The 24830-nt window shown below is 47.1% G+C and overlaps 1 protein-coding gene across 1 annotated transcript; it reads left to right on the forward strand.

Annotated features, from left to right (window-relative positions):
• Positions 1-1298: 1298 nt before the first annotated feature.
• Positions 1299-22819, forward strand: LBH (LBH regulator of WNT signaling pathway). Its single transcript, XM_080919848.1, has 3 exons — positions 1299-1544; positions 4152-4254; positions 22394-22819. The coding sequence occupies exons 1-3, from the start codon at positions 1519-1521 to the stop codon at positions 22580-22582; spliced, it is 318 nt and encodes a 105-aa protein (XP_080775974.1). The 5' UTR covers positions 1299-1518; the 3' UTR covers positions 22583-22819.
• The last annotated feature ends 2011 nt before the right edge of the window (positions 22820-24830 follow it).

A 24830-nucleotide genomic window follows, 5' to 3' on the forward strand; every position in this document is an offset into this window, starting at 1 on the left:
TGTATTTATAAGTTTATTTTATTTTGGAGTCAATTTGAGGGAAAGAATAGATACTGAAAATTATGGGGTCCTCTTTCCCAACATCCTCACAGCTCTACCACTGAAAACTCCTCTCTTGATCCCAGCAGCTTTTGACTGGAAATACCCAGTACACTTTTCTTTCAGGGTGCAGACTTATTTTATTTTAAATCACATTTAATTGTGTTTCGTTTTCGACCAAGTCTCTCCCTTTCCCCAGTCCCTTTGTGCACGTAGGTCAAGGATAAGAAGCTGTTTTACAAGAGTAATTGAAGCAGAGGCCACAGAGGGGCGCGCTGGGTACTGAGTCGGACTCCTGTCTTCCTGGCTTTAGGGGCTGTGCAGCAGCTTAGTCTCCACAAGTCCTGGGCTATGAAGGTGTCACTCTCTTGGTATTTTCTATCAGACCAACTCTGGGAGCTAAGGCTAGCAGGGTGTACTTACATTCTGCCCATCCTCCTCACCCCGGCTCCCACTGCAAACCGCGCGCGCACCTCTATGTGTTTGTGTGTGTGTGTGTGTGTGTGTGTGTGTGTGTGTGTGTGTGTGTTCACGCAAGCGCGCTCGAGCAATGGAAAAACCCTAGTAAGACACCACATCCTTTCTCCCACAAACAGAACCCTCCATGGACTCAAGGCCTGCAGATGTTAAGAAAGCCAACATGCCCTCTCCCGCATGGGTGCCTTCAGCTCCTCATCTTTGCAACCTTCTCTCCCATCTTTTCTTTTTCCTGGTCTCGCCCCGGGCGCCACGATCGGGACGCCACGAAAAACGATGCCTAAGAGAGGCCTATTTTGCATAGCTGACCAGTGTTGAGATGTGAGTCGCAGAGAACACAGCAGCAGGCGCTCGGGTGGAGGAATGGCGCCCTCCCTCGGCGAGCGGTCACGTCCCGCTTGAGACCCCACTCCTTCCTCACGCCCACCCATCCCTTAGCCTTTTGAGTCCCGGGCTGTGTGCAGGGAGGGGGCTGCGGACACTGCGGATTTGTGGGCAGGAAGCAGCGTTGACATTGAACTCCAGCTCGGGAACGCGCGTGTGTGTCAGCGGTGGGGGGGGGGGGGTGGCTCGTAGCTGCTGCGAACCGGCTCAGGCAGGGTTGCTGAGCCCGGCTGGTCCCCGCCGCCGCCCGCGGGAGCTGCGAGCGCTGAAGCCATTCATGATTTTGGTGACGTTATTCTAAGAGTGGGCGAGGGGAGGCGGGGCCGCACGCGGACAAGCCCCGCCCCTCCTTTATAAATGCTGCTTCCCGGGCTCTTTGTGGGACCCGGAGCTTGGTGAAGAGCGGTGAGCTTGGTCTGCACTGCCAACGCCGCTGGCAGCGAGGCTGTCTCCAGAAGGCAGACCGGGGACAGCCCAGTGCAAGCTCTCAGCTGCCGGTTGCTCTCTTCTGCGCCCCTGCCAATCTCATTCAGGACTCAGTGACTTTTTTTTTCTTTGTTTTGTTTTTTTGTTTTTTTCTTAATCACAAGGGCGTGGGTCAGCCTCCCCTAGGACTTCATGTCTGTATATTTCCCCATTCACTGGTGAGTATCCTGCGCCTGTGGCGGACCCCAGTTTAACCCGGGTGGCTGCGCAGCCCGGCGGCCGCCTAGTGCCGGCTCCGGGTGCGAGGCCAGAGAGTGGCACGGACACCCAGTGCGGGTTAAGCCGCCCGCCTCAGCCCCTGCAGGAGTCGGCGTCAAGGTTGCAAAGCTGGGGGTTGGGGGAGGAGGTGCTGAGAGCATCCAGACAAAGGAAGTGAACTCGAAACCTTCACTTAAGTGGCGGCCAGAGGGTGTGGATATGGTGGCGTTGGGTGGGGAGATCTTGAGGTCCCGCCTGAAGCCCCCTAAGGAAACCCTGTCTTCCGAGGGCCGCAGGAGATGAGTCTTGCTTGGTGTAAGGGGCTCTGGCTCCCCGGGCCCCTCCCCTTTTCCTTTTTGTTTGCACGCAAGTCTGGGCGTCGAGGATGGCTGCAGCGGGGCTGAGCTGGTGCAGCGGCTGGGTTTGCAGAGCTTCTGGGGGAGGGAGGGTGCTGGAGGGACGCTCCCCACACAGGCAAGCCACAAGCATCAGGGTGCATGCTACACCCTCACAATCCCTGCCTTTTCTGTAGTCCCTAAAATCCAACTCGCCTTTGTGGAGGGCCGGGGCTAGGAAGGAACGGGCTCTCCCGGGGTCTGATTGTAAGAAGCCGTCACCTCTGAGTCGGGGGCTGCAGAGGTTTGCCTTCAGCCGGGGAGGATTAGGTTGAGGAGAATCAGAGCTGGGAAGGATCCGGGAGCAGGCCCCTAGCTGCTGGGACGTGCGCGCCAGCTGCCTCTTCCTTCCTGCTGTGGTATAAAGGAGGGGCGCTACGGGAGGCGAGTGCCCGTGGTCCTGGAGCGCGCTCGCAGGTGACAGCCTTGGAGAGCCAGTCTCGGGTCTAATGCAAGCTCTGAACCCAGGAAAAGCGGCGCTGTTCTGCTTAGCCCAGGAACTCTGAAAGTTCTTGTTTCTCAGTTTAACTTTTTGGGCCCATGCCACAGTTCCAAGAAGGAACAGAACGCTGCTACAGGAGATGAAAACCCTGGTCACAACAACCCCGTGGTGCTACTGACTCCCTTCTTTCTTTCGGGGTTGGAGGCAGCTTTTCCAGACCCAGGGGAGGAAATTGTTAAAGTCTAGCTTCTGAACCTAAACTTGCCCCCAAGCCAGTCAGCCATTCTTAGTCTCTCCTCTCCCTCCCAGTTTAACTATAATTAGAGAGGCCAATGACTTTCAAAAGAAAGCAAAAATCCTACACTTGAAGCTTGTGTACCCCTCATGTGCAGACAAGTCAGTTGCCTATGGATGAGGTTTGGAGGAGTGGTGGAGGCCTTGTGCTCCACCCCTAACCCTCACCTCCTGCTCAAAATGTTGTAAGGTAGAGAGTGATTAGAAGCCCTTGGGGACATTAGCCCCCCCCCCCAGTCACCCATTAAGTTCTATGATTATTTTGTTAATTAGCTCTTCCTCCGATGTCTACAACATTTTCCCCTCCAGAGATATCAAATCATTAGCATCTTGGTCATAAACAGGGCTGCCAAAGCTCAGAGGTTCTCTGTTAAAGATCACAAGCTCTGAGGTGGTGAGGGCAGCCTGGCCAGACTGAGAGATTGGGAAAGTCTAGCTTCTGAACCTAAACTTGCCCCCAAGCCAGTCAGCCTGTCTTAGTCTCTCCTCTCCCTCCCAGAACTTCTAATGATTGCTTCTATTCCTAGTGCCAAATACCATTTCTACTCTGGTATAGAAAAAAAGAAAAGACAAAGATCCTTGTCTTCCCGTTTTCTTAGATGTAGTTTCTCTAAAGTCTATCCCTGCCCAGCCTTTTGCTTTTTGAAAACTTTGTACACAGATGTGACCGTGAGAATACTGGATGTTGTGTCATGGGGACCTGAGTTTGGTATGAGTAGTTGGTACTGTGCTTACTGAACTCTTTGTGTGCCCACAGCCTGTGCAGAGGATGTTTGTGCCCAGCTTAGAGAGCACAAAGCACTGTCACATGTCAGCCACTGGTGGGCCAAGTTGGCCCCTCTGGAAATTTCCTTACCCTCAGAATCTACCCTTAAGGCTTTTAATCCAGGGGTGTTTTCCATAGGAGCAGCAGCTGCTAGCACTCCAGACATGGGTAGAATGGTAGATGTGAAGCTTGCAGAAAAGCTGACCCCTTGGGGTGGGACATTTTGCCTAAAGGAGCACCAGACAGAAGGAGACAGTTAAGAAGGTATCATGATTAGATGATTAGACTTTGTCTCCCGGAGGCTAGACTGTTATTATGTAACCCTACTGTGCAGTTCCCACTGGAAATTCATAGGCAAGATTATTCTTAGTTTTAGTGGATGGATGAAGGAAAACCTGGCTACATTATTTTCATATAGACACACAGATGCAACCCCCACAACCCCACCCCTTACCCCTGCCACTGTTGTGTTTCCAATTTGCTTTGTGTAGGGGTTGGGGGGGTGTGGAGAAGTCACAGAGTGAGCCATGATGCTGTAGGCCTGCATGCTGTTTGTTCCAGTGAGCTTGCTTTGCTGTGAACTGTTGGAGCGCCTCTCATCTTGCCTTCAGTCAATCCCCAGATCTCCCCTGTGAGCATGTACTGACTTCTAGTGTGGATTTCCCTGCAGCTCTGACTATCTGAGATCGGCTGAGATGACTGAGGTGATGATGAATGCTCCATCCATGGAAGAGATTGGTCTCAGCCCCCGAAAGGATGGCCTTTCCTATCAGGTGAGTTCAAACTTCTTGGAGCCTAAGGCTCCTGCTGAGACTGGACCTGGACGCAGGCTTGGTTTGAGGCATCTCATTATCACCTGTAAGAGTCTGAGAACCCCAGTAATAGCTGTGTCACCTTGAGAATGTCCTTGACTGCCAGAGAGCTTCAGTTTCTTCATCTGTCAGAGGAAGCAACAATGGTCTGCATCCTAGAGGATTATGACAGAGTCAAGGTGATGGGGGAGGGCTAGTTTCAGGCATTTACAGTGTAGGGTCATCTAGTTCAGCTAACATTGACTGACATTACTAGCTAGCCTTCCTGATCTTCCCCAGTAACAGCAAACTGCTCTCCCTAGGCAGGCCCTACCCAGTAAAAATGCAGCCATGAGTTCAGGCAGCTGATGGGGAAAGGTGGTCTGATAGGAGAATGGCTACCTATCTTCTCAGGATGATAACTGACTGGCTGAGTCAGAGTTCAAGTATAAACTTTGCAGTCTCTTAGGGATGAGGAGAGAGATTTCAGCATAGAGATCTTCCTGTCTAGTGGGGATAAACACAGAAGACAGCAAAGACCGAATAGAAGGCCTCCTTTCTTACTCTTGGCCAGTGCTTTCTAAGTGTGGTGAGGCTTCACCATGACAGTGAGGTGGAGGGACAGCATCTCAGTCATTGAGAACACTCTGGTTACTCTGGGAGAGAAAGCTAGTTTTGGAGCATCAGAGAGAGTCCGTAGATCGGCAGGTTCCAAGGAGAGAACTATCTGTCAGGGAATGCTTTGAGGCTAAGGATATTATGTAAAGCAGCTAGCCAAGGCTGTAGCTTCCAAGGGAGTGCCCATTTACACTGAGACTGTAGCCCTGCTGTTTATGGGGGCTCGGATCTCTATTCCTAATGGTTTTGATCTTCTGACACATCCCAAGTCTTCACACTGGGCTGGTTCTGGCCTGAGTCTAGATTTACTCCAGCTGCTTGTTCCTTAGAGCTGTTTCAGGGACAATTATTTTTTAGAAAATGAAACAAATAGAAAAACTGGGCCGGGAGCCATTTGATGGGAGGAGGATAGTCAAGGAGAAGCCAAGATGCTGAGCTTGGGAGCAGCTCATCTTCAGACACCGGGCATGCTTGGGGGATTCAGGAGCTCCTTCTTTGGTGTCAGCACCTCAGACCTGCAGGGAGTTGTTGGCCTGCAGGGGGGTGACAAGGGGCCTAAGGGGAAATGGTCTTTCGAGGCTGTTCTCACCTTCTTTTCCCAAGGGACTAGGGAAGGTGGTTGAGGGCCCCATTGGCCAGGTGGAAGGTACCGAATGGAAGGTACCGAAGTTTCCCGGCCCACCATCCAGTATAGTTTTGGTTACCAGTTTCCAAGCCTCTGAGTCAGACTGAATGTCTGGTTACAGGTGAGGGTGTATTGTGAGGGCGTATTTCAGTTCTGGGTTGTAGGTCTCCACCACAGACCCTCTCCCAGCTGTACCTGTCAGTGTGTTTCTGTGTGCAAGCTATCTTTTCCTTTAACTATATCCCGGGTAAAAGAGTCGGGCAGTCTTCTCAGCCCTGTCACGCTCAGAGCACATCCCAATGACCATGGAGGAGGGGGCTGCCATGCTGGGGGAAGAGGGCTGAATAGGCGCTGAGGTGGGTGGAGAAAAATCAAAGCATTTCTAGGTTCTTGCAGTATCTGGATACTTCCTGAGAAAAAGACCTCCAAAGCTTTTTTTTTTTTTTTTTTTTTTTTTTTTTTTGCCTTTCATTCTGCTGTATTGAGGGCCCTGTATCCACAGCCCCCAGGAAGTCAACCTCTGTCCCTGGGTGGGAACCACTCCCCCATGTGCAAATACTTTACTTGGAACTGTAGAGCCCTCTGGTCATGGAAGGTTTCAGAAAAGGCTCTTGATTGTCTAGTGAAGAGAAAAGGGAAAGTTGTACTGTTGAGTCAAATGGTGTTTACTAGGCACTTTCTACTTTTAAGTGGATATACTGGTTGTTGCACTCAGGGTCTGGGGCTTATGGGAACCAGCATGTGCATGCCCTTCTGGAACTTAGCAGTCTACCTAGAATGTATGGACCCTGAAGATGTGATCCTAACAGAATCTGAGATGTCGTGAGGCAGGGAACCAGCGAAGAGTGGACTTTGAAGGAAAATGGGAGCCTGGGGGGAGGGGTGGGCAACTCCATCTCTCACATGTAATTTTACTGCAGCTTCAGATACCCTTTGGCTGCATGTTTATGCAAAGTGTGGGGCTCTGCTGTGAACCAGTCTGGCAACTGTCAAATGATAGGTACTCTCCGGCCCCCGCAAAGCTGGTACCATCAAATTAGAAGCTTTCCCACCAATGTCCTGGGGATTGGCTGGGCCTGGCTCTTGGCTAAAGCCAGTAGCCCTGCATGTTTGGCCTCTGCTTGGAGCTAAGGGTGGGAACTCAGCGCTCTCTTCTTGGCTGTTCTTCTGAGGGTAATAATAGTATGTGTCTTTTACTGAGACCTGCTTTTCCAAGGAACTGAGTAGAGGTTGGAGACAGTAACTCCGACTTGGAAGATGAAATACAATCTCAGGCTTGTGATTTGACCTTGAAACAAGGTCATCATATAAAAGACCCATTGAAGTTCAGGTCATTCCCCATACCTTCCAGACCCACCCAGAATCAAGCTTTGCTGAGGTCTCCATGTTGTATACGGCCATCCTTTCCAGGCTTGTGGAACCTTAAGCTTTCTAACAATGCTGTGATGGGTCTTCAGGACGTGGATTACCTTCCCGTTGCCAGGTCTCCAATGCCAGGGCCCTTGCAATCACCTCTGTGTTCTTTAGCCACCATCCTTTCTCTATTCATGTACCTATATGTTTACAGAGAAACTGCTGAGGGGAAGTGTATCCTGGTTTGGAACTTAGCAACCTTAACCTCGATGGTGGCCTCTGAAGGTATAGGTCAAGACCATACCAATCCAGGCTCTGAATGTATGTCCTCTTTATCCCCTGAAGGATTCAGGTTAGCCCTTCTATTATTCTTTAGAAATTCACACCAATAATTTTTTTCGTTTGGTTTTATTTACTTTATTTTATTTTGAGACAGGGTCTCATGTATTCTATAGCAAAAGGTGACTTTATTTTTATTTATTTGTTTTTATTAATTATTCCATTCGTTTACATCTCAAATGATATTCCTCTTCTCAGTTACCCCTCCCCCAATCCCGCATCTGCCCTCCCCCCTTCCCTTTATCTGTGTTAGGGTGCTCCCCCACCCACCATCTCCTGCCCCAAGGCTCCAGCATCCCCCTATGATGGAACATGGAACCTCCCTGGTACCAAGGGCCTCCTCTCCCATTGCTGTCTGCTACATTTGTATCTGGAGCCATGGATCCCTCCAGGTGCACTAAAAGGTGACTTTAAACTTTTAATCCTTCTGTGCTGGGATTATAAGCACAGATGACTATGCGCAGTTTATGTAGTGCAGGAGATCAAACCCAGGGCCTCATGCATGCCAGGCAAGCACTGTGCCAACCAAGAGCTGTCCTCATCCCTGAGTTCATGCCATTTTTGTGAGCATGTGTAACAATCTGGAGCCAGAGTCTTGTTTTGTCTTCACATCCATCTGGAGAGTCATTCAAATAAGTGAAGCCCACATGGCACATTTATTTGGCAGGAATTATCACGCCCCGTGGGGTGGGCGAGTAAATGTTTACTAGAAAGCCCAGTACATTTAGCTCAGGCCGTGGGCGGCAGCAAGCTCTCAGAAACACGTGGGAGGGTCTCTGGGAGGATATTTATGTCCTTAAGAGCTGTAGCTCAGTGCCTATACTGTGACTATGGGGCAGGAATGTGGGCCACCCAGGGCAGAGCAGTACTGAATGCCGGGTGAAGGCTGCTTTTTCTATGGACTATAAGAACGTGACGTATAGGGGTGTGCCTTTCTCTGAGGGTTCCTCTCATATTGGCCAGAGTTCCATAAAAGAAAGGGTTCTAGTTATTTCCCTAGGAACCCTATACTGATGAACCCTAAGGGACCCTGGCATTTTGGCCTTGCCCCCTAACTTCTCCCAGCACAGTGCATGTAGACCATCCTATTTTTTATTACCATGCTTAGGTCTACACATAGTTTGTTTATTGTATGATTTAATTATATACAAGGTCTGTAGCTCATGTTGGCCTGGAACTCCTCGAGAAGGTGAGGATGACCCTCTCACTCCAAGTGTTGGAGTACCAAGCAGTGTCTCTGCGTATACTTTTGTGGTGCTGGAGAATAAAGCCAGAGCCCTGTACATTCTAGGCAAGCACTCTGCCAGCCGCGCCGCAGCCGCAGTCCCTCCAGGCCTCCTTCGGTCGCCTTTCTGCCTGCTCTGACTTTGGGTCATGCCTGCCTTTGACACCATCTCTCAGTCACAGAGGCACTCAGGCTCCTTTCCAGAAGGCCATTCTGAAAGCCAGAAGAAACAGTTTCTTCACACACCCACACTCCTCTGCCCCAGTGCCTTCCTTTCCACTCAGAGAGCTACAAGCATCCTGCATCTACAAGAGGGGCAGTGGTGGATTGACCTTTCTTGTCTCCCCATGAGCCAGGACTGATAGTTTCCTGCAGGTTCCATGGTCACCAGGAAATCATCTCTCACAGATGTCAGAGTTTAGAAACCTTCAGTTGCCCCCCAGGGAGACATAAAGCTAATATCCCCAAAATCTGTGGCAGGAGACACATAGCTGACACTTGCTGGAATTGTGGCAAGTTTTCTTTTTCCCGACCCTTCTGTTTGTCTCACAGTGGTGAGATGGGCAGCGGCCGGGTCCTTTGGGTTTAGAAAGCTCGAGCTGTCCCCTCTGAGTGACACTGGCTCCTTCTAAGCCATCACACACCCTTGCATTGAAAGTCTTCTTTGTAGGAGAGTCCAGCACCTTCCGTTCTGTATTAGAAGCCTAGACACAAAGGTCATGTTCACTGCTGTGGAAAGTTCCTGGATTAGGGCCTACAGATGTCTGGAATTGTTCCATGGGAGACTTCTCTTTCCCCCTTGGGCACAACAGTGTGTTTGTGCCTGATCACAGAGAGAGCAGGGTTGGTGTTTGTTTGTTTGTTTGTTTGTTTTGTCTTTGTGTTTTCTCATGGCCAGCCGGCCTGCTGCTCACTGGATTCATACAGCTTCTCTCAAAAGGCCTGTGTTGGGTCTCACCCTTCCTCCTCCAGAGGCACCTGTTCATCATGCTGTAGAGCTGGGGTTATGTCTTACACCGCTCTTTGTTCCCAGTGTCCTAGAAATAGATGCTAACTGGATGATGGATGGGACCCTTCCTCCTTCCCTTCCCGGCCTGAGACTGTCTCTGTGCCTTGGCAATCCCATGGTGAATGTTTTAACAAGATCAGCATTTTTCCCAGTCAACCCAGTCTCTCTTACGTTAGATAGAAGAGGAGGATTGTACTGTACGGTGAGGAAAAGGAATGCATTTGGGTGGTGAATCTTGTGACTGAAGCCAAGAGCTATTCCTGGGTGTCTGGCGAATGTCCTGAGATGATCTTTCAGACCCGAATCTGAACTAATCCTCAGAGGATAGGAAGACAGGACCTCATTCACTCACACAGGGCTGCAGTGTTCGGGGCTTCTTTCCTTTCCAGCCTGGGGAGGAACCATGCTGCTGCTGCCTGCCTCTTGCCAGCTGCCCTTCCTGTCCAGCTAGGATCAGTGTCAAACAGTCAAGTCCTATGTCCTGTACTTTACCCTTGGCTTGAGGCTAGCCTCTGAACTGCACAAACCCACCTAAGAGACAGCACTTGTCTCTACCCAGTGTTCTTTCAAAGCATTATTGGGGTACTATTGTGACCTCAGGGGATGGGTCGGAGCAGTTTCCACCTTCTCCCATTGGTCATCATCTTGCATTGGGGCAACTTCTTTTCTTTTTCCTTCCTTCCTTCCTTCCTTCCTTCCTTCCTTCCTTCCTTCCTCTCTCTTCCTTCCTGCCCTCCTCCTCCTCCTTCCTTTTCTTTTAAGATTAAGCCTTATAGTAGATGTTTTCAACCATTGAACTAAAACTATGTTGACTGCTGGCTTCTTGGCCAGGGATTTTATGGGAGCCAAAAGGAAAGGTCTTTTGTGTGATATAGCATGGACTAAGCCAAGAGAAAGACGATCACAAGCTCCACTGTGCTCGGTCCCCATGAGTTCATCTTCTGCCTTTACTTTGGAGACCATAAAATCCATCCCCGTGACCATCCCTGTGGACTGAGCAGGTGTAAATGCTGACAGCCACCCATGTTCCCACTCCCACTCAGCCCAACAGCCTAGACAGCAGAATATTCATGCAGTGGGGGTTATTTTTCCAGCGAGAGTGGTGTAGTTGTAGGAAAATTCTTCCTTCCCTTCTTGTCAGTCATTTCCTGTTTTCATTGAGAAACTATGTGTTATGTTAATTTTGTGCTTTTCAAAACTGGGCCACTACTAGAAAATGTTCATTTTCTTCTCTATTTTTTTTCTAATTTCCATACTCTTATGGGGGCATAATGCATCATTTTTTTAACCTTTTCTTCTAGTGCATCACATGAAGTCAGAATTTATACTTCATTCTGGTCTGAAGTTTTATATAATACTGGTCACCAGCATTGTGCTGTTGCTACAATACTATTTCCAGAGTAATCTAAAGCTATCTTTCTTTGTCCCTCTGGTCCTAGGGTTGGATCTAAGGTTTTGTGCATCCTGGCCAATAGCTCTACCACTGAGCTGCATATTCTTTCTTATTTTTGGTTTTGAGATAGGTTCTTGCAAAGCTTCCCAGGTTGGCCCTGTACTTCTATGTAGCCTAGGTTGGTCCCAAACTCTCAACAGTCCTCCTGTCTCGGCCTCCCTAAGGCATCTACCAGTTTACCCTGAAAAAGGCTCACCTGGTGTCATGAGGTCAGATGATACTCTGTTTCACTGCTGTCTTATTGTTGAAAACATTAGGCCATTTTTTTTCTCTTGCACTGTGATAGCTCACCTTAAAATTTTAATATGAACCTTAGTGAATAAGTTATGTTATAGCTTGAGAATGGTTTTCTGAGTAGGATTTTTTGAGTCAAAGGGCAAAAGTATGGCTGGACACACATGTGTTACCATTATAAAGGTAATGTTTATTCTTCATAGAATGTAGCAAAGCAGACTAGACCAAAGAGGAACGACCTAGTCATATCCCTGTCACTGGAGTATGTTGGTGTGTTTACTTTTGACTATATTCTGTGCATATCTTCAGTGGGTGGCAAATATTTTTTCTACATTTAATGTAGTACTGTTCTTGTTGCTTGGTTTTCTTTGTGAAACAGCATTTCACTCTGCATGTACCATTTCTGATTGCTGGCCTCTTTTGTTCTTGAGACAAACAGTGCTCCAACCATCATTTTACATAAGTCTCTGCACAGCCCTGACTTGTTTCTTTGAAATAAATTCCTGGAAATAGAACTATCGATTCAAAGAGATTGAACAACGTTAAGCCTCTCGACTATATAGTACCTTAAAAATGGATGCACACGTGAGTTTATAAAAGTGTAATCTTCCAACATCTATAGAGACAGGATAACAATGGAGGCTGTGGATAGGGTCAGGAAGGCATTTTGTTATTTTAGTGTGTTCAGATGTTGTACATCTTCCTGTGGCATTACCTGCATGATGATAACAAATTAATGGTGCCATAGCTAATAAAGATACACTCTCCAGACTACAAAAGTCTATAAACCAGCCATTGACCTATGTATGTCTCTTACTCTACTAATGACATGGAAGCATCCTGTAACCTTGAAGAGATCAGTGCAGTTGTACGGACCCATGAAATTTGGCCAATGGTGGGCTTAGTGTTAGGAACCATTCTGAGGTCCTTGCGTTTGCTTCTCTGAATATTAGAATAGATTGGATACTTAGAAGTAGATCTAAAGTTAATGCTCACCTTGCCATCTGCCCAACGAGCTGGCAAAGCTTCTGCATGCAAGTAGAGTAGGCTGGTGTTCACGCAGGGTCCAGTACTCCTTGTTGGCTGATGAAAATGCTAGCGCTTCTCATGGCACAGGCTAGTTTTCTGTTTCTGTGACAATAAAGTTTGCTATTTAAGAGAGTACGCTTTAGCCAAGCAAGAAAAGAAGCTTGGCACCAAAGCAGATGTAACAGGAAAACAAAGGTGCGGTGTGAGGCTGGCAGATGCCTGTCCCCGTGAGTGGGACATTTTGCAGCATGGTTCTTTAGGTGGCTAACATTGAGACAGTCCAGGAAGGGATTTATTGTCTTCAAAAGTTGAGTACCCTCTTTGAGAGAAACACCATGATAGTTAGTACTCAATTATGACTTCTTTGTTATTTACCTACCAAAATATGATTCACCACCTCCAGATGCTTCCTGGCTGTTTTCCTCAGCACTTTCGTGTGAGAGAGGTTCATGCCAAGTTGCTTCTCAATGATTCCCTGAGTAGATGTTACTTCACATATTGCAAAGTGTTAAGGCAGGAAGGCAGCTGCTTGAGGGGTCACAGAAATTCTCTAGGGGACATGAAAGCAGGGAAGGTTCTAAGGAAATTCATGCCCTCACCTCCAGCTTCCTTCTGTGGCTCTTTACAAATTATCACTCTGAAGAATACCTCACTGGCTCTTTTTCTCCCTTCCTGTCTCTTTACAAGGGAGACCAGCTGGCTGTGGGGTAGAAACTTTAGGGCCATCAGAGAAATGGACTATTCAAAACACATTCCAGGCAGTCTCCCTCCCTCCACAGAGAGAGACTTGTCCAATAAAAATTAACCTCTGTACTTAATAAGTATTTGTGATATTTATTGATCAGTTAGTACTAATAGCCACACTGAGCCAATACAGAAATTTAAATTTATAAAACCCTAAGGTCACTGGACTTTTTTTAAAACGTCAATTTATATACATAACACATCTTTTGTTGAAGGAAAATATGCAAAACCAATGGCTAAAACCTTGAAAATATAAAAATATATTAAGAAAATATCCAGTCAGGTGTGGTGGTAATTTCAGCTCTCACAAAGCTGTGGTAAAAAGATTATGAGTTTGAGAGGCAGGCCTGGGGTACTTGATGAGCTAGCCTGGGTTATGTTGTAGAACACTAGCTAAATTTTAAAACAAAACAAGTATAAATGTTATTTAGATATAGAGTAGAAATATGGTTTAAATAGAGAAATACTATAAAGTTGACTTAGGAGATTATTTATGAGTGTTTTAGTAGAACGTGATTGATATAAAATTGCTATAGTTTTCTCAATATATTGAGTATAGTTTTTTGTTAGTGTATTGGGGCTTTTGTTGTTTTTGTTTCCTTCCTTCTTCCTTCCTTTTCCTTTGGCAAGACCTTGCTGTTTAGTGCAGACTGGCCTGTAACTCAGTGTGTGGCTAGGGCTGGCCTTGATCTCTCACTGGTCCTCCCTGCTTCAGCTCCCTGAGTCCTGTCTTTGTACATATGCACTACTGTGCTGAGCCTAACACTGGGTATAGTTAAAAGAGCAGCGCATGCAGCCTGGTTTAAGGCACAAACATTGTGATATAGCAGGAGTGTTCAGACATGCAAAAGGAAGCATAGTTGTTAAAAACAAATTCTTCTAATGATGATGTCAGCAAAAATACATATCTACCCAGAGGCCCTTTAACCCCACCCTCCCAGAATAAGCATCTGAGGGGGAGGCAAGTTTGAGATTGGACCAGTTATTTGACCTGAGTCCTCCTCTAAAGTAACATGGTGTCTGTCACTTTACCCAGGGGTCCCTTGGGCACCAGCAGGAACACAGAATTCCTCATCTCAGAGGGGTTAAGAACATCTGGGTCACTACTTTCTACTCATTTTTGTGTTGTTTGTGTCAATGCAGGAAGCTCATGTCACTGCTATGGGTTTCATTTTCCTCATCCATAGTAAGAATTAATCTCTATTAATTTTGTTGGACAGATTAACGATGACGTGAAATCCTGTTACTAAGTCCTCACATATTAGCCTTTGAAAGATCTGAAGGTACCTTTGGTAGTCTACTCAATACTTTTGCAGCATTAAAGTGTATGTTGTCTTCAGCATTGACTTCCCTGGCCATCTTTCTGAGGATATGCTTTTTCTCTCAGACCAGTGTCTCTAAATTTGGGGTTTCAATTTATATTTAAAACAAAAAGAACAATTTATGATTGTTTTGTTTATGCGTGCTATGTCTTTGAATTTATTGTTTTAGGAATTAAAACAGATTTTTTCAATTTTTACTTATTAGCTTATTTAGAATAACAATGAAACAATTCTATGTCGATATAAATAATAGTTTTTCATAAAATAACTATATTTTCCAAAACAGAAAATTTTAGGGAGAGGAAAAGCATTGTTTTTACATTTTAAAATCTTATGTCTGGTCTAATGGAAAATGGTGAGATTCTCATGTGTAACTTTTGTGTAATATGTGTCGTTATGCAGTTAGGAATGGGAGAAATAGTTTCACATCTTTTCCAGATTCTTTTGGTACACCACCAAAATGTAACATGTAGTAGGCTTTTTCTTTTTCTTTCCTTTCCCCATTCCCTCCTCCCTTTTCCCCTGACATTCTTTTGAGACAAGACCTCATGTGGCCTAGGCTGCCCTCCAACTTGTTATATAGCAGAAGATAACCTTGAATTTTAAATTCTCCTTGCCTCTAACTCCCAAGGGCTAGGATTAGACACTCAACAAGTGATAGTTTCTTAAATGTCATGTGTTTTCAGACAAAATCTTATGCATGAATTTTTTTGTACTCTTACATTAAGATTTATTAGTCTGACTTGTACTTTTTTGAATCTTTTCTCCAAGTTCAGTTTTGCTATATATTATACTGGTCACTTGAGAAATAAGTTCTTTCAAGTGGTGATACATTTCATTATGCTATATAAAATAAACATATTGCTAATATCACTGCTGGTATCGTCAAAGGTTAGCAAGAATTAGGAAATTATCAAGCTCATGATAGCTGATACAATTTTCCAAAATTCTAATTTTCACTTGAAAGCTCTGTTTTTATCTTTGGTTGCAGATATCATCAGAAATATCCCATAAAATGACAGTATACCTTGTCATTAATTTTTCAAAATTCTAATTTTTACTTGAAAGCTCTATTTTTATCATTGGTTACAGATATCATTAGCAATTTCCCTTAAAATGACAATACACCTTGTCATTTTTGAGAAATTATCCACATTGGAATAACCATAGTTTGTTTCATTTTTAGTAATTTTTTTCAAGTACAGTGATGTTCCATTGAAAAAGTGGCTAGTTTAGCTGGCAACTCAATCATGTCAGTGCTTTAATTGTGGATAACCTGGTACCTTGGTAAGTAGCAGGAATGCTTTACTTTAACTTGGCATCTCACCTCTTCAAATTTGAACGCATTATTTAGGAGTCAGTATTTGGTGAATATGAAGCTAGGAGGATTGTTACTGTGTTGTTGTTTGTCTCTATTTAATTATGTGAGGTGAGAAATGATAACTGATGACAGGTATGCATTCCAGGCTACTGTGGCAGTGCCAGTGGTTTTAGTGACTGTGGCTTTTTATACCACAGTGTATCAACACAGTATAAAAAGCAAGTGGAAACTGAGTATTACCAAAAATATTTTTATTTCCATCTGGGCTTTCTCCCTGAAAGGATCTTGAAAGTGCCTTCTCTAGACTGAACAGGATGTGGCTGAGGAGAGCAGTGGGGCCATCAGCTAGTGAGATGTGTGTTATTGTCAGGCAGGTTTTGTTGGGGGACACCCTTAAAGGTGGGTCATTAGTAGATGACTTAGCTTTGGGAGAAAGACAAGTTGGCCTGGTAATATGGGGCAAAAATGGTAGTGAGTGTAACTTGGGAAAGGCCTTGAGACAGGACGGCAGAGTTGTCCTGGGAAATTTAAAAGAGTTTCCACTGAATAGTGGGTTTGGAAGCTGTGGGGTAGGTAGACTTTAGAAGCAAGATCTAGGCAGGATGCCAGGATTAAAGACTCAAGACTTTTTGCCTCTAAACTGAAGAAGGGATGACTGAAATGGCAGCTGGGTCAGGATGTTTCCTGAAAGAGAATGTAGTCATGGGGTATGTGGGTAGTCCTGATGAAGGAGGATGGAGAGAGGAATTGGGAAGACTGAGCAGGAGTCTGTCTTCTTTCAAAGACGTGATGATGATAACACATGCTTGATATAGATATTTGAGATCATTTATGCCCCCAGAGAACTTTGGGGAAATCCTCTAATAACCCAGAAGCTTCATCTATTTCTGGGTCCAGCATTATCAGGAGCTATTAGTACTAATTGATTGGAATTTGGAACCCCTGACTTGCAGGATGGGTGTGTGTTTGAAAGATGTTTATGAAAGATGATGTTTATCCCAAGGATTTCCTTTTCCGTCCAGTTTAAAGGCTTAGGCACTTAAGTATCTTTGATCCAAAGGAAGGAGGTTCAGAGTTGATATTAAGCTCAAATCTCTGCTCAAGTGCCCTGAAGGATTAGAAGCATCAGGGAGGGCAGGACAGTGTGAGTTGGCTGTCCCATAGCTTTGGTTCAGAGACAGAAAAACCGATAGCATCGGGCTTCTCTGAATCCCCTCTAGAACCCTCTGCCCCTAAGAATCCTTGTGTTTTTCCTAGCCACTTGCTACATTGAAAACACAGTAAGATGCTAATAGTACTAACAATATGATAAGATTAAATATCGAGAGGTCAGCTTTCAGACTGTAGTTCTTGCCGTCCTGTGTAGTTAAGGACCAAAGTGCAGGGTATTAGCTGAATTGGCTGCTGCTCAGTCGTTTCACACTCCCCAGAGCAGGATGCTGGGAGAGATCTGCTCACTGTTACAGGCCAGCCCTCCTAGGAAGGAATAAACACACAAGGAAAATCCATTCTTGTTCTTTAGGAAATCTAAGAATTCCAGTCTTTGGGAAGCTAGGCTTCAGGAGGGAATCCATTTCTCTGGGTGAGGACCCCTGGAGTAGGCCCAGGGAAGAGGGTCAGAAGCTTTCCATGGTGAGACTAGAGTCTGCTCAACATTTCCATTCTAGCTGGCCTACTCCATGTTCTAGGGGGAGCCATCAGCTCTGGGAAGAAGGCAGACAGCACAGGCTTTTCTCCAAAGAACCTGGACTGGGATTTGTGAGTACAAACCCAGTTCACTTGCTCCTGTCTGAAGCCACAGTTGGCTTTCCAGACTCCCATTGTAAATGCTCCTCTGGGGGCCCTTGCTTTTACCTTATAAGGACCAACATTAGCAATTTAAGAGTTTCCAGAGCATGTTCAAACACACCTGGATCTGACTCTCTCCCAAGCCCTGTAAGATCAGCATTATTATTAATCCAAATTTATAGAGGGGGAGGGTGGGGAGGGTTGGCTCAGCATCAGAACCCTCTCCCCTCCCCAGCAACCCTGCAGAGTTCAAACCACTTCCTTGTCTCATTCAAGGGGCCCAGAGCAACTAAGGTGACACAACCAGGGCCACAGAGATAACAAGGGTTAGTGGCCAGGTAAAAAGCCAAATCTTTTGAACTCCTGGTCCACCTGTAGGCACAGCATGCTATTTTTCCATAGCTGACTTGGGGTTGGTTCTCTGTTGCTCTCTGCAACTGGAGAAGGTGAAGGCTTACTGTGTGGTTTTTGTGTGCACAGTGCCTTAGGGAGCTAGCCTGACTTTCTCCCAGGCCTTCTGTCTTCCTTCCCACCCTAGCTTCTTCTGCCCTTTGCTCCTCCCCAGCAAAGAGGAGCAGAGTCTGCAGGCCTGCCAGCTTCTCAGCTTGCACAGCTGGTAATTAGCCCTTTGTGTCCAGCTAAGCACCTTTCATCTGCCCCACCTGCTGGTGTCTGCTTTCCCCATTAGCATCTCCCAGCTCCTTGCTGAGCCCTCCACCCTCTCTGTGGCCAGATCATCTTGTTTGTCAGAGATGATGGCTGGGCAGTGCACAGACAGGGAAGGGCCACAAAGACTAGACTTGCTCACATTTTCCATAGTAGGTGCCAGGCAACTCTTTCTTATCCCCACCCTAGAGGCAGCTAGGTTTAGGTCACCTGGCTCAAAGGCGGACAGCTGATAGCTAAGCCTCCAAATTCGGGGCCTTTGGAGGCCTAGTTTTGTCTTTCAGTTCCTATCTGTTCATGATGTGGGAGCTGGCTCCCTGGCAACTCTCTGCTGATGAGTTTATGGTCTCTGAAAACCCTGGCCTCAGCCCCACAGCCCTCTGTTCTGAGGCTGCTCGTACTGGTCAGCCAGTTCAATAGCCTCAGTCTCCCTGAAAACCCATTTTCATAATTAACTGTGTAGCTACTTACATTTTCATTGAATTTATATTTCTTTAAATCACATGTAAAATTTGGCCATCTTTCAAGGGCTAAGTTAGCTACCCATGACGAGCAGCTAGTGTACTGGGCAGCACAGAAGACATTTTCGTGGTAGCAGAGCATTCTCTTGGACTTCATTAGTCTTCCTGACCAGATTTCCAGCATGCTGGCATCAAAATCATATTACACAGACCTAGATCATTCTGAAGCTCCCTCTACCTGTTCATGGAACCATCTCAAGTTCCCAAAATGTCAGGACCCATGGTGATGAGCAGGCACCTGGCAAAGGGCACTGTTACCAAGGCGTCCCCTGTGAAATTCAGTCACTTCGGCTGCACGCATGCTGCTCGTGTAGAAGCCAAGGTGTTCTTGGAGCATGTGTGATTGACAAGATTCTACACGATTTGTGTGGGTGGGAATTGTGTTCACTAGTTCTGTCTGTGCCATCATCTTGGGCATCTCTCATGTGACAGCTGGTTGAGGGTAGCGATGGCGAGACAGGAAGAGATAGGGCTGAAGAAGACACAGTTGGCTACTGGATGCTTCTGAACTTGCCCTGCAGGGGACAAGAGTAGGAGTTACCCAAGGCTACCTCCTGAAGAGCCTTCGCTGCACAGGAATTTTCCAGTTTGCTTGTTTGCAGCTCTGAGAGAAGATGGGGCTTGTTGGACTTGAAGGTTTAACCAGTGTGATTCTAAACAGGGCATTTCTTTGTTCCCTGCCAGGTTCTACTGGGCAGCGCGGCATGCAGTACTTTGCCTGCCTCCCCAACCGTACATGCCATGTGCTTGGCAAGTCGCACCAAAGAGTTCTTTTTCTTTTTTTTTCCATTGCCTTCCCCACCCCATCAAATTGTAGTTGCAGCCTCTCATTTTTCTGCTGCCTAGATGATTAAAAACCATGACTTAGTGGAAAAATGCTGACCTCCTCTGGGTCAGCCTCTTAAGCAGCTGCTGGAGATAAGGCCGTGCTGGAAAAACTCAAACACGCTTGCAGGGCCTGCTGTCTTTTCCCGGAGAAATAAAAGAGGCTGTTTGGGTGCAGGGTGTGTTCTGTTGTTGTTGTTTATTTTTTTGGAGAGAGCCAGAGTTCTCAGAGGCACTAATCTGTGTGATCTGATAATAAAAGAAAATCTCCATCGGAAGGGGTAAAGCAATTATTATAGTTTTTTTTTTAACAAATACAATAACTTGTAAAAATAACTTCTCTTTAATGGTTCCTGCTTTGAATAGGTCACAGTGCAAAGGTCTTTGGCAACTGTCACGGTCTCAGATGTCCGATGCTCGATTGCTACCCCACCCCCCAACGAGGACTTAAAAGACTTGACTGTGTAGCTCTTGGAATGAAAGCCGCTGATGAATATTGTTTTCAGGACTGTGCTGGAAGGATGGCTTCACACTTGGAGAGTGGAAACTAACTCTAGACCTGAGGGGGTCACTGCAAAGAAGACATTGTGGTTTGAATTTTGCTTCTGTCCTCAAAGCATTGTATCGCTTTTGTGTTAGCCAAAATCTTGGGCCCATCTTGCGTGATGAGAAGGCCCCTTCGTTTCTCTGGAGGAGAAACTGAGGGGGGTGGGGTGGGCTTGAGAGGCCTTGACAGGGGTCATGCAGTGGATGTCAAAGAGATACTAAGAATGCAGATTTGGCGCCTCTGCCCTGTGTCCTTAAAAGAATAGGCATCCTTTAGACATCTGGGTCCAGGAGCAGCTGATTTCTAGGAATGTAGCCTTCATTTTCTGCCTTGGGAATGTACCACTGCCTACTTTATGCTGTTCTCATGGGCAGAGGCTCTGCTCAGCCACAGTCATCATTAGTATTGTCATCTCAGCATCACGTTTCCAGCTTGTCGTCTAATCAGCTGCTCTGCTCTGCTGGCCTGGGCTGCCCTAGGCTGCCCTAGGCCTTTGTGATAGTCTGTGGCTTGAGAGGCCATGTGTATCCTAGGTGTATCCTATTCAAAATGAGGTTTGAATGCTAGCTCTGCCTTTTGAACTTCAGAGTCCCAGACACTTGCTAATCCTGGGGTGGTGTTTCAGTGAAGCCATATCTGAGAGAGCTTTGTAAACTGAAGGGTGCTTCCCCTCATTGGAGAGCACCGGCATCATACCTCAGAGCTTATGCTTGGAAGAAGATGTCTCATGTCTTTACCTTCAGGAAGGGGGTTCCACAGAAGTGAGTAAAGCCCCCTCCCCCCGCCCAAACCTAGCTGATCCACTTTCTGCTCACACCTGTTCATGTGAACCCGCCATGAAGTCCAAGGGCAAAACATCAGAGTGGGTGGCATGGCAGGACATGGTGGCCAGTTTCTCCAGGCCTCCCTGACCTGTCTGTGTCCAGCCCCTCCCTGGTTTGTTTCCCTTCTGGTAGCTATTACGATACTTTTTATGAGCCCTTTTAAGTCTTTAATGATGCGTATTCCTGCAGCTGGCTTAAGGCTTAATCCTAGGCAATAGGCCTTTATTGGATAAATGGTTAATAATCACTGGTCTGTAGGGATTGGGACGATTTGTGAGGCCTGTGATTTTCAGACACCCCATGTGGGCTCTGGAGTGTATATGAGAGATTAGACACCCTGGGAGTACCACAGAATTGGGTGGCATGAGCATTTCTTCTACCCTCTGAGTACAGCAAAATAGACAGCATCCCAGGATTTCTCCAGTACCTGTTTGCATCCACTTGAATTGAACTTGACATGAACAGACTGTGTGACCTTCAGTAAAGTCTCCTTTCCCCTCCGTGGCCTGGGTTTCCTGTCTGTCAGACAGAGAGGTGGGAGGAGAGGACCTCAAAGGTGCCAAGTGTCAGCGATCTGGTGAGCCCCAGATTTCCCAGACCGAAGCTCCTCTCCCCTCTTGGGTGTGTCACTGAGGGCTGTGAATGGCAAGGGACCAGCAGCTTGGTGGATTAAGTGCTTAGCTACTGGGCAAAGAATTGGGTCAACTGTAGTCACAGGGCAGTATGTCCAAAGGGAAGCCAGACTTGGCCTCTGATTTTATAGCCTGGCTCAACACTGGGAAGAACCCACATAAGTGGACTGGAGCCTCTTTCATGGGACTCTGGGAGGAGAGTTGAGTCTTCCAGGTGTACCTGTGGCAGGAGGCCAGGTGTGGCTCACAGGTGCAAAGGGAAGGCACTGTGGATGCTTTTCCCAGCTAGCTTGTGACTGGAGGCCTTGCCTTGATCTGGATTTGGCTTAGCTTTGGCAGTTGCAGTGACACAGGACCATGGGAGAAAGCATGCCTGAGTCTGAGCCTCGGTTCTGCTCAGGCTAGAAGGGCCTAGACAACGAGTTTGTCCAAGCCTGGGACTTTTAACATAACACTGGCAACACTCACTTTTGACTGAGTTAGTTTAAAATAATGATTTGGTTGTTTATTTCTTCTAGGCACCAATAATTATTTTGGCAGGAACGTCACGTTTTAGTGCCTGCTGTATGATGTGGATTGTAGGCAGTTAATGCTTGCTCATTCCAAAGCAAAGCTTGGCATACAGAGAGGAACATGATTTTTTTTTTATTATTATTCTTTTACTTAGAAGTAAAACACTAGAAGCAGAGTTATACCCCTTTTTTTCTGTGGTATAGTCCACAAATTTTTAGCTTCAGGATTAGAAAAAAAAATCTGGCTGAGAAATAGTTTTCCCTAGAATGTACTCCCCTAGATTCTGTCTTACACCCACAGTGTCTAGAAGGCAGAACATAATCCTTGGAAAGCAGCCAATGAGCTCTCTCTCTCTCTCTCTCTCTCTCTCTCTCTCTCTCTCTCTCTCTCTCTCTCTCTCTCTCTCTCTCTTCTCCCCACCCCCTGTGTGTATGTGTGTGTGTGTGTGTGTGTGTGTGTGTAAAAGCAAAGAGCCAAGTTTCTCTTTCAGATATATATGTGACCAGATGTCTGTTTTGTTTTTTAAATTTCAGATCTTTCCTGACCCATCAGATTTTGACCGGTGCTGCAAACTGAAGGACCGCCTGCCCTCCATCGTGGTGGAACCCACAGAAGGGGAGGTGGAGAGTGGGGAGCTCCGGTGGCCCCCCGAGGAATTCCTGGTCCAGGAGGATGAGCCCGACAACTGTGAAGAGACAACAAAAGAAAAGAAGGACCAGTAGAGTCCCTCCTGCAGGCTGGCCTGGATCATACCCGTCAGCATACCTGAACTGTTTTTCCCATGGTGTTGGGAAAAGAGTGAGCCAGTCATTCTGAAAATGTCAAACGAGGCTTCCATTGTTTTGCACCTGAAAATCACCGAGTCGGTTTTTTTGGTTTTTTGTTTTTTTGTTTTTTTTTTTTAATATGTTGAGCAGTGGAGCCCTCTGACAGCTTGCACGCTGAGAGAGGAGGCTGCCGCCGAGAACAGGGGTTGGGGAGGGGGAGGGGCGCTGCTTCTAAGATCCCTATCTGAACTCTAGTGCCAGAGGCAGTGCATGTGTGTGTGTGTTGGGACGGGGAGGGGCTTCTGGCTGAGGGGGATGAGCAAATGAGCAAGAAATATTTTGGATCAAAACAACAACTGAAAGGAAACAAACCCCACACTTTCAAAGCGAGTTACAGCCAGGAACTGCTGCTCTCTCTGCATTTGCTCTGGCTACAGGGGCGTCTGGCAACCAAGTCTTTGTCTCCTGCTACGTTGCTTACAGCCACCAGCCTTTGCTCTCAGCTCCTGTGTTTGGTCGCCCACAGAGAAATAGGGCCAGGAGAAGCTGCCCAGGAAGCCCGGTGGAGGGACACCCACAGAGGGAAGATTCCACCTGTCCTTCCCAGGGACTTTGCCCCAGCTGCTTCAGGGACCTGGGAGACTTTAAGGCATAGTACTTTTGAGTGTTTCTCCCTATTTACCCCTCTTGGCCTCCCAGGATATAGGGGGAGCAGCCAGAGAACTTCCTGCCCTTGTGGGACATTCCAAGGCTGCAGGCTGAACAGGGAGTGCCTCCTCTCACTGTGGGTCTCCCTAGAATTCTTATGAAGTCTCCTTGAAGCAGGAGGGGAGAAGAGTCAGCTCTCCCGGGCCTGCCCTTCCTTCTCCTGTGGCCACAGCAGTCAGGTGGATGGTCCTCAGCTCCGCTGTGGCCTGTCACCATCCACCCAACCTGCAGCAGGACCACTCCAGTGGGGTTCCCAGCCTGGCTTCCATGGGCTGAGTATGGTTCCTGGTTGAGAAGTTGGCTAGTGGGCTCCCATGAAGAAGCCTTGGGGTCACTGCATGGATGTGCAAAAGTTCCTGTGTGGGTACCAGGCCTCCAGTGGGGCAGCTGTGGAATCCGCTGTGAGACTGTAGCTGTTATGAGATCAACACTCCTCCACATGGGTTGGGAGAAGATATGGGGCGCAGTGGGGTATCCTTGTAGAATAGCAGCCTTTATTCCTTCTTTACCTTACCTGTCTCTGGAAAGGACAGAATTGCACGGGAAATTAACATCTGGACTTAGCCTCTGATCATAGCTCAGAATCTTCTGGAATAATGGATTAGAGGACAGATTTTTTAGAGCAGGGCTGTTTGGTCAAGAGATAGACTTAAAGTCTTCATTGGGCTTCATTTAGCCAACTGAGGCACTCACAATGTACCCTCACGTCTCTGTCAGTCCAGGTTGACCCCCATCTTTGGACTAGTGTGTCTGGTTCTATTTAATACCTCAAAGTCAGTGTGGCTGTGGGGCACGTTGGGGCAAGAGCGTGGGGGTGTGCTGTTGACACGGCATTCAGCAAGGTTTGGTTCTGGGATGCCGCTGGTCACCCCTTCCCCCCGCCTCTTCCCTCTGTCCCTGCCTGTGTACACACCAATGGCAATAACTTTTGTCCGGCTCCTTGCAGAAGTGGGAGAGAGCTGCAGCCAGCCTCACAGTGCGGGAGCTTCTCTCTCTTGCTTCTGCTCCGCTCTGTTTTGGCTACAGAGATCTGTCCCCCTGCCCCTTCCCCCTGCAGCACTTGTAGTCCCTCGCCTCCCTTTATGGACAGGTGTCTGGCCTTTTAAATTCCTGTGTTTTGGTGTCTTCTCACCCCTGCCCCAATTATCTGTCTTGGTCTTGCTGTGTGATGGGATGTGCTTGTAAATCCAGTATCAGATCAGCTTTGTGTATATGTGTGTCTATGAGGTGGCTTCTTCCTTCTGCTGGTCACTAGACCATGTTGTACAACCGTGTGCTGTCTGAGCAGGTCAGGGACTGACAGCTATCGTCAGGCCCCTCAGCAGTTGAGCCTGTTGGGGGGACCCAGCTGCTCTTGGACAAGTGGCTGAGCTCCTGTCTGGTCTCCTCTTTTACTCCTCCTCCTCTTTCCCCTCTTCCTCCTCCACTTCTTCCTTCTCCTTTCTCCTCATCTTTCCTTAAGTGATTTGTGTGTATTTCTAACTGATCGTATTGA

The sequence above is a fragment of the Micromys minutus genome (genome assembly GCF_963924665.1).
Source record: "Micromys minutus genome assembly, chromosome: 1".
Classification (NCBI taxonomy): domain Eukaryota; kingdom Metazoa; phylum Chordata; class Mammalia; order Rodentia; family Muridae; genus Micromys; species Micromys minutus.

Excerpts from the sequence above, each read along its gene's own strand:
- LBH (XM_080919848.1), top strand. The coding sequence starts at position 1,519 with ATGTCTGTATATTTCCCCATTCACTG. Across the intron at positions 1,545-4,151 it reads GTATATTTCCCCATTCACTG|CTCTGACTATCTGAGATCGG; the intron begins GTGAGTATCCTG and ends ATTTCCCTGCAG. Across the intron at positions 4,255-22,393 it reads AGGATGGCCTTTCCTATCAG|ATCTTTCCTGACCCATCAGA; the intron begins GTGAGTTCAAAC and ends TTTAAATTTCAG.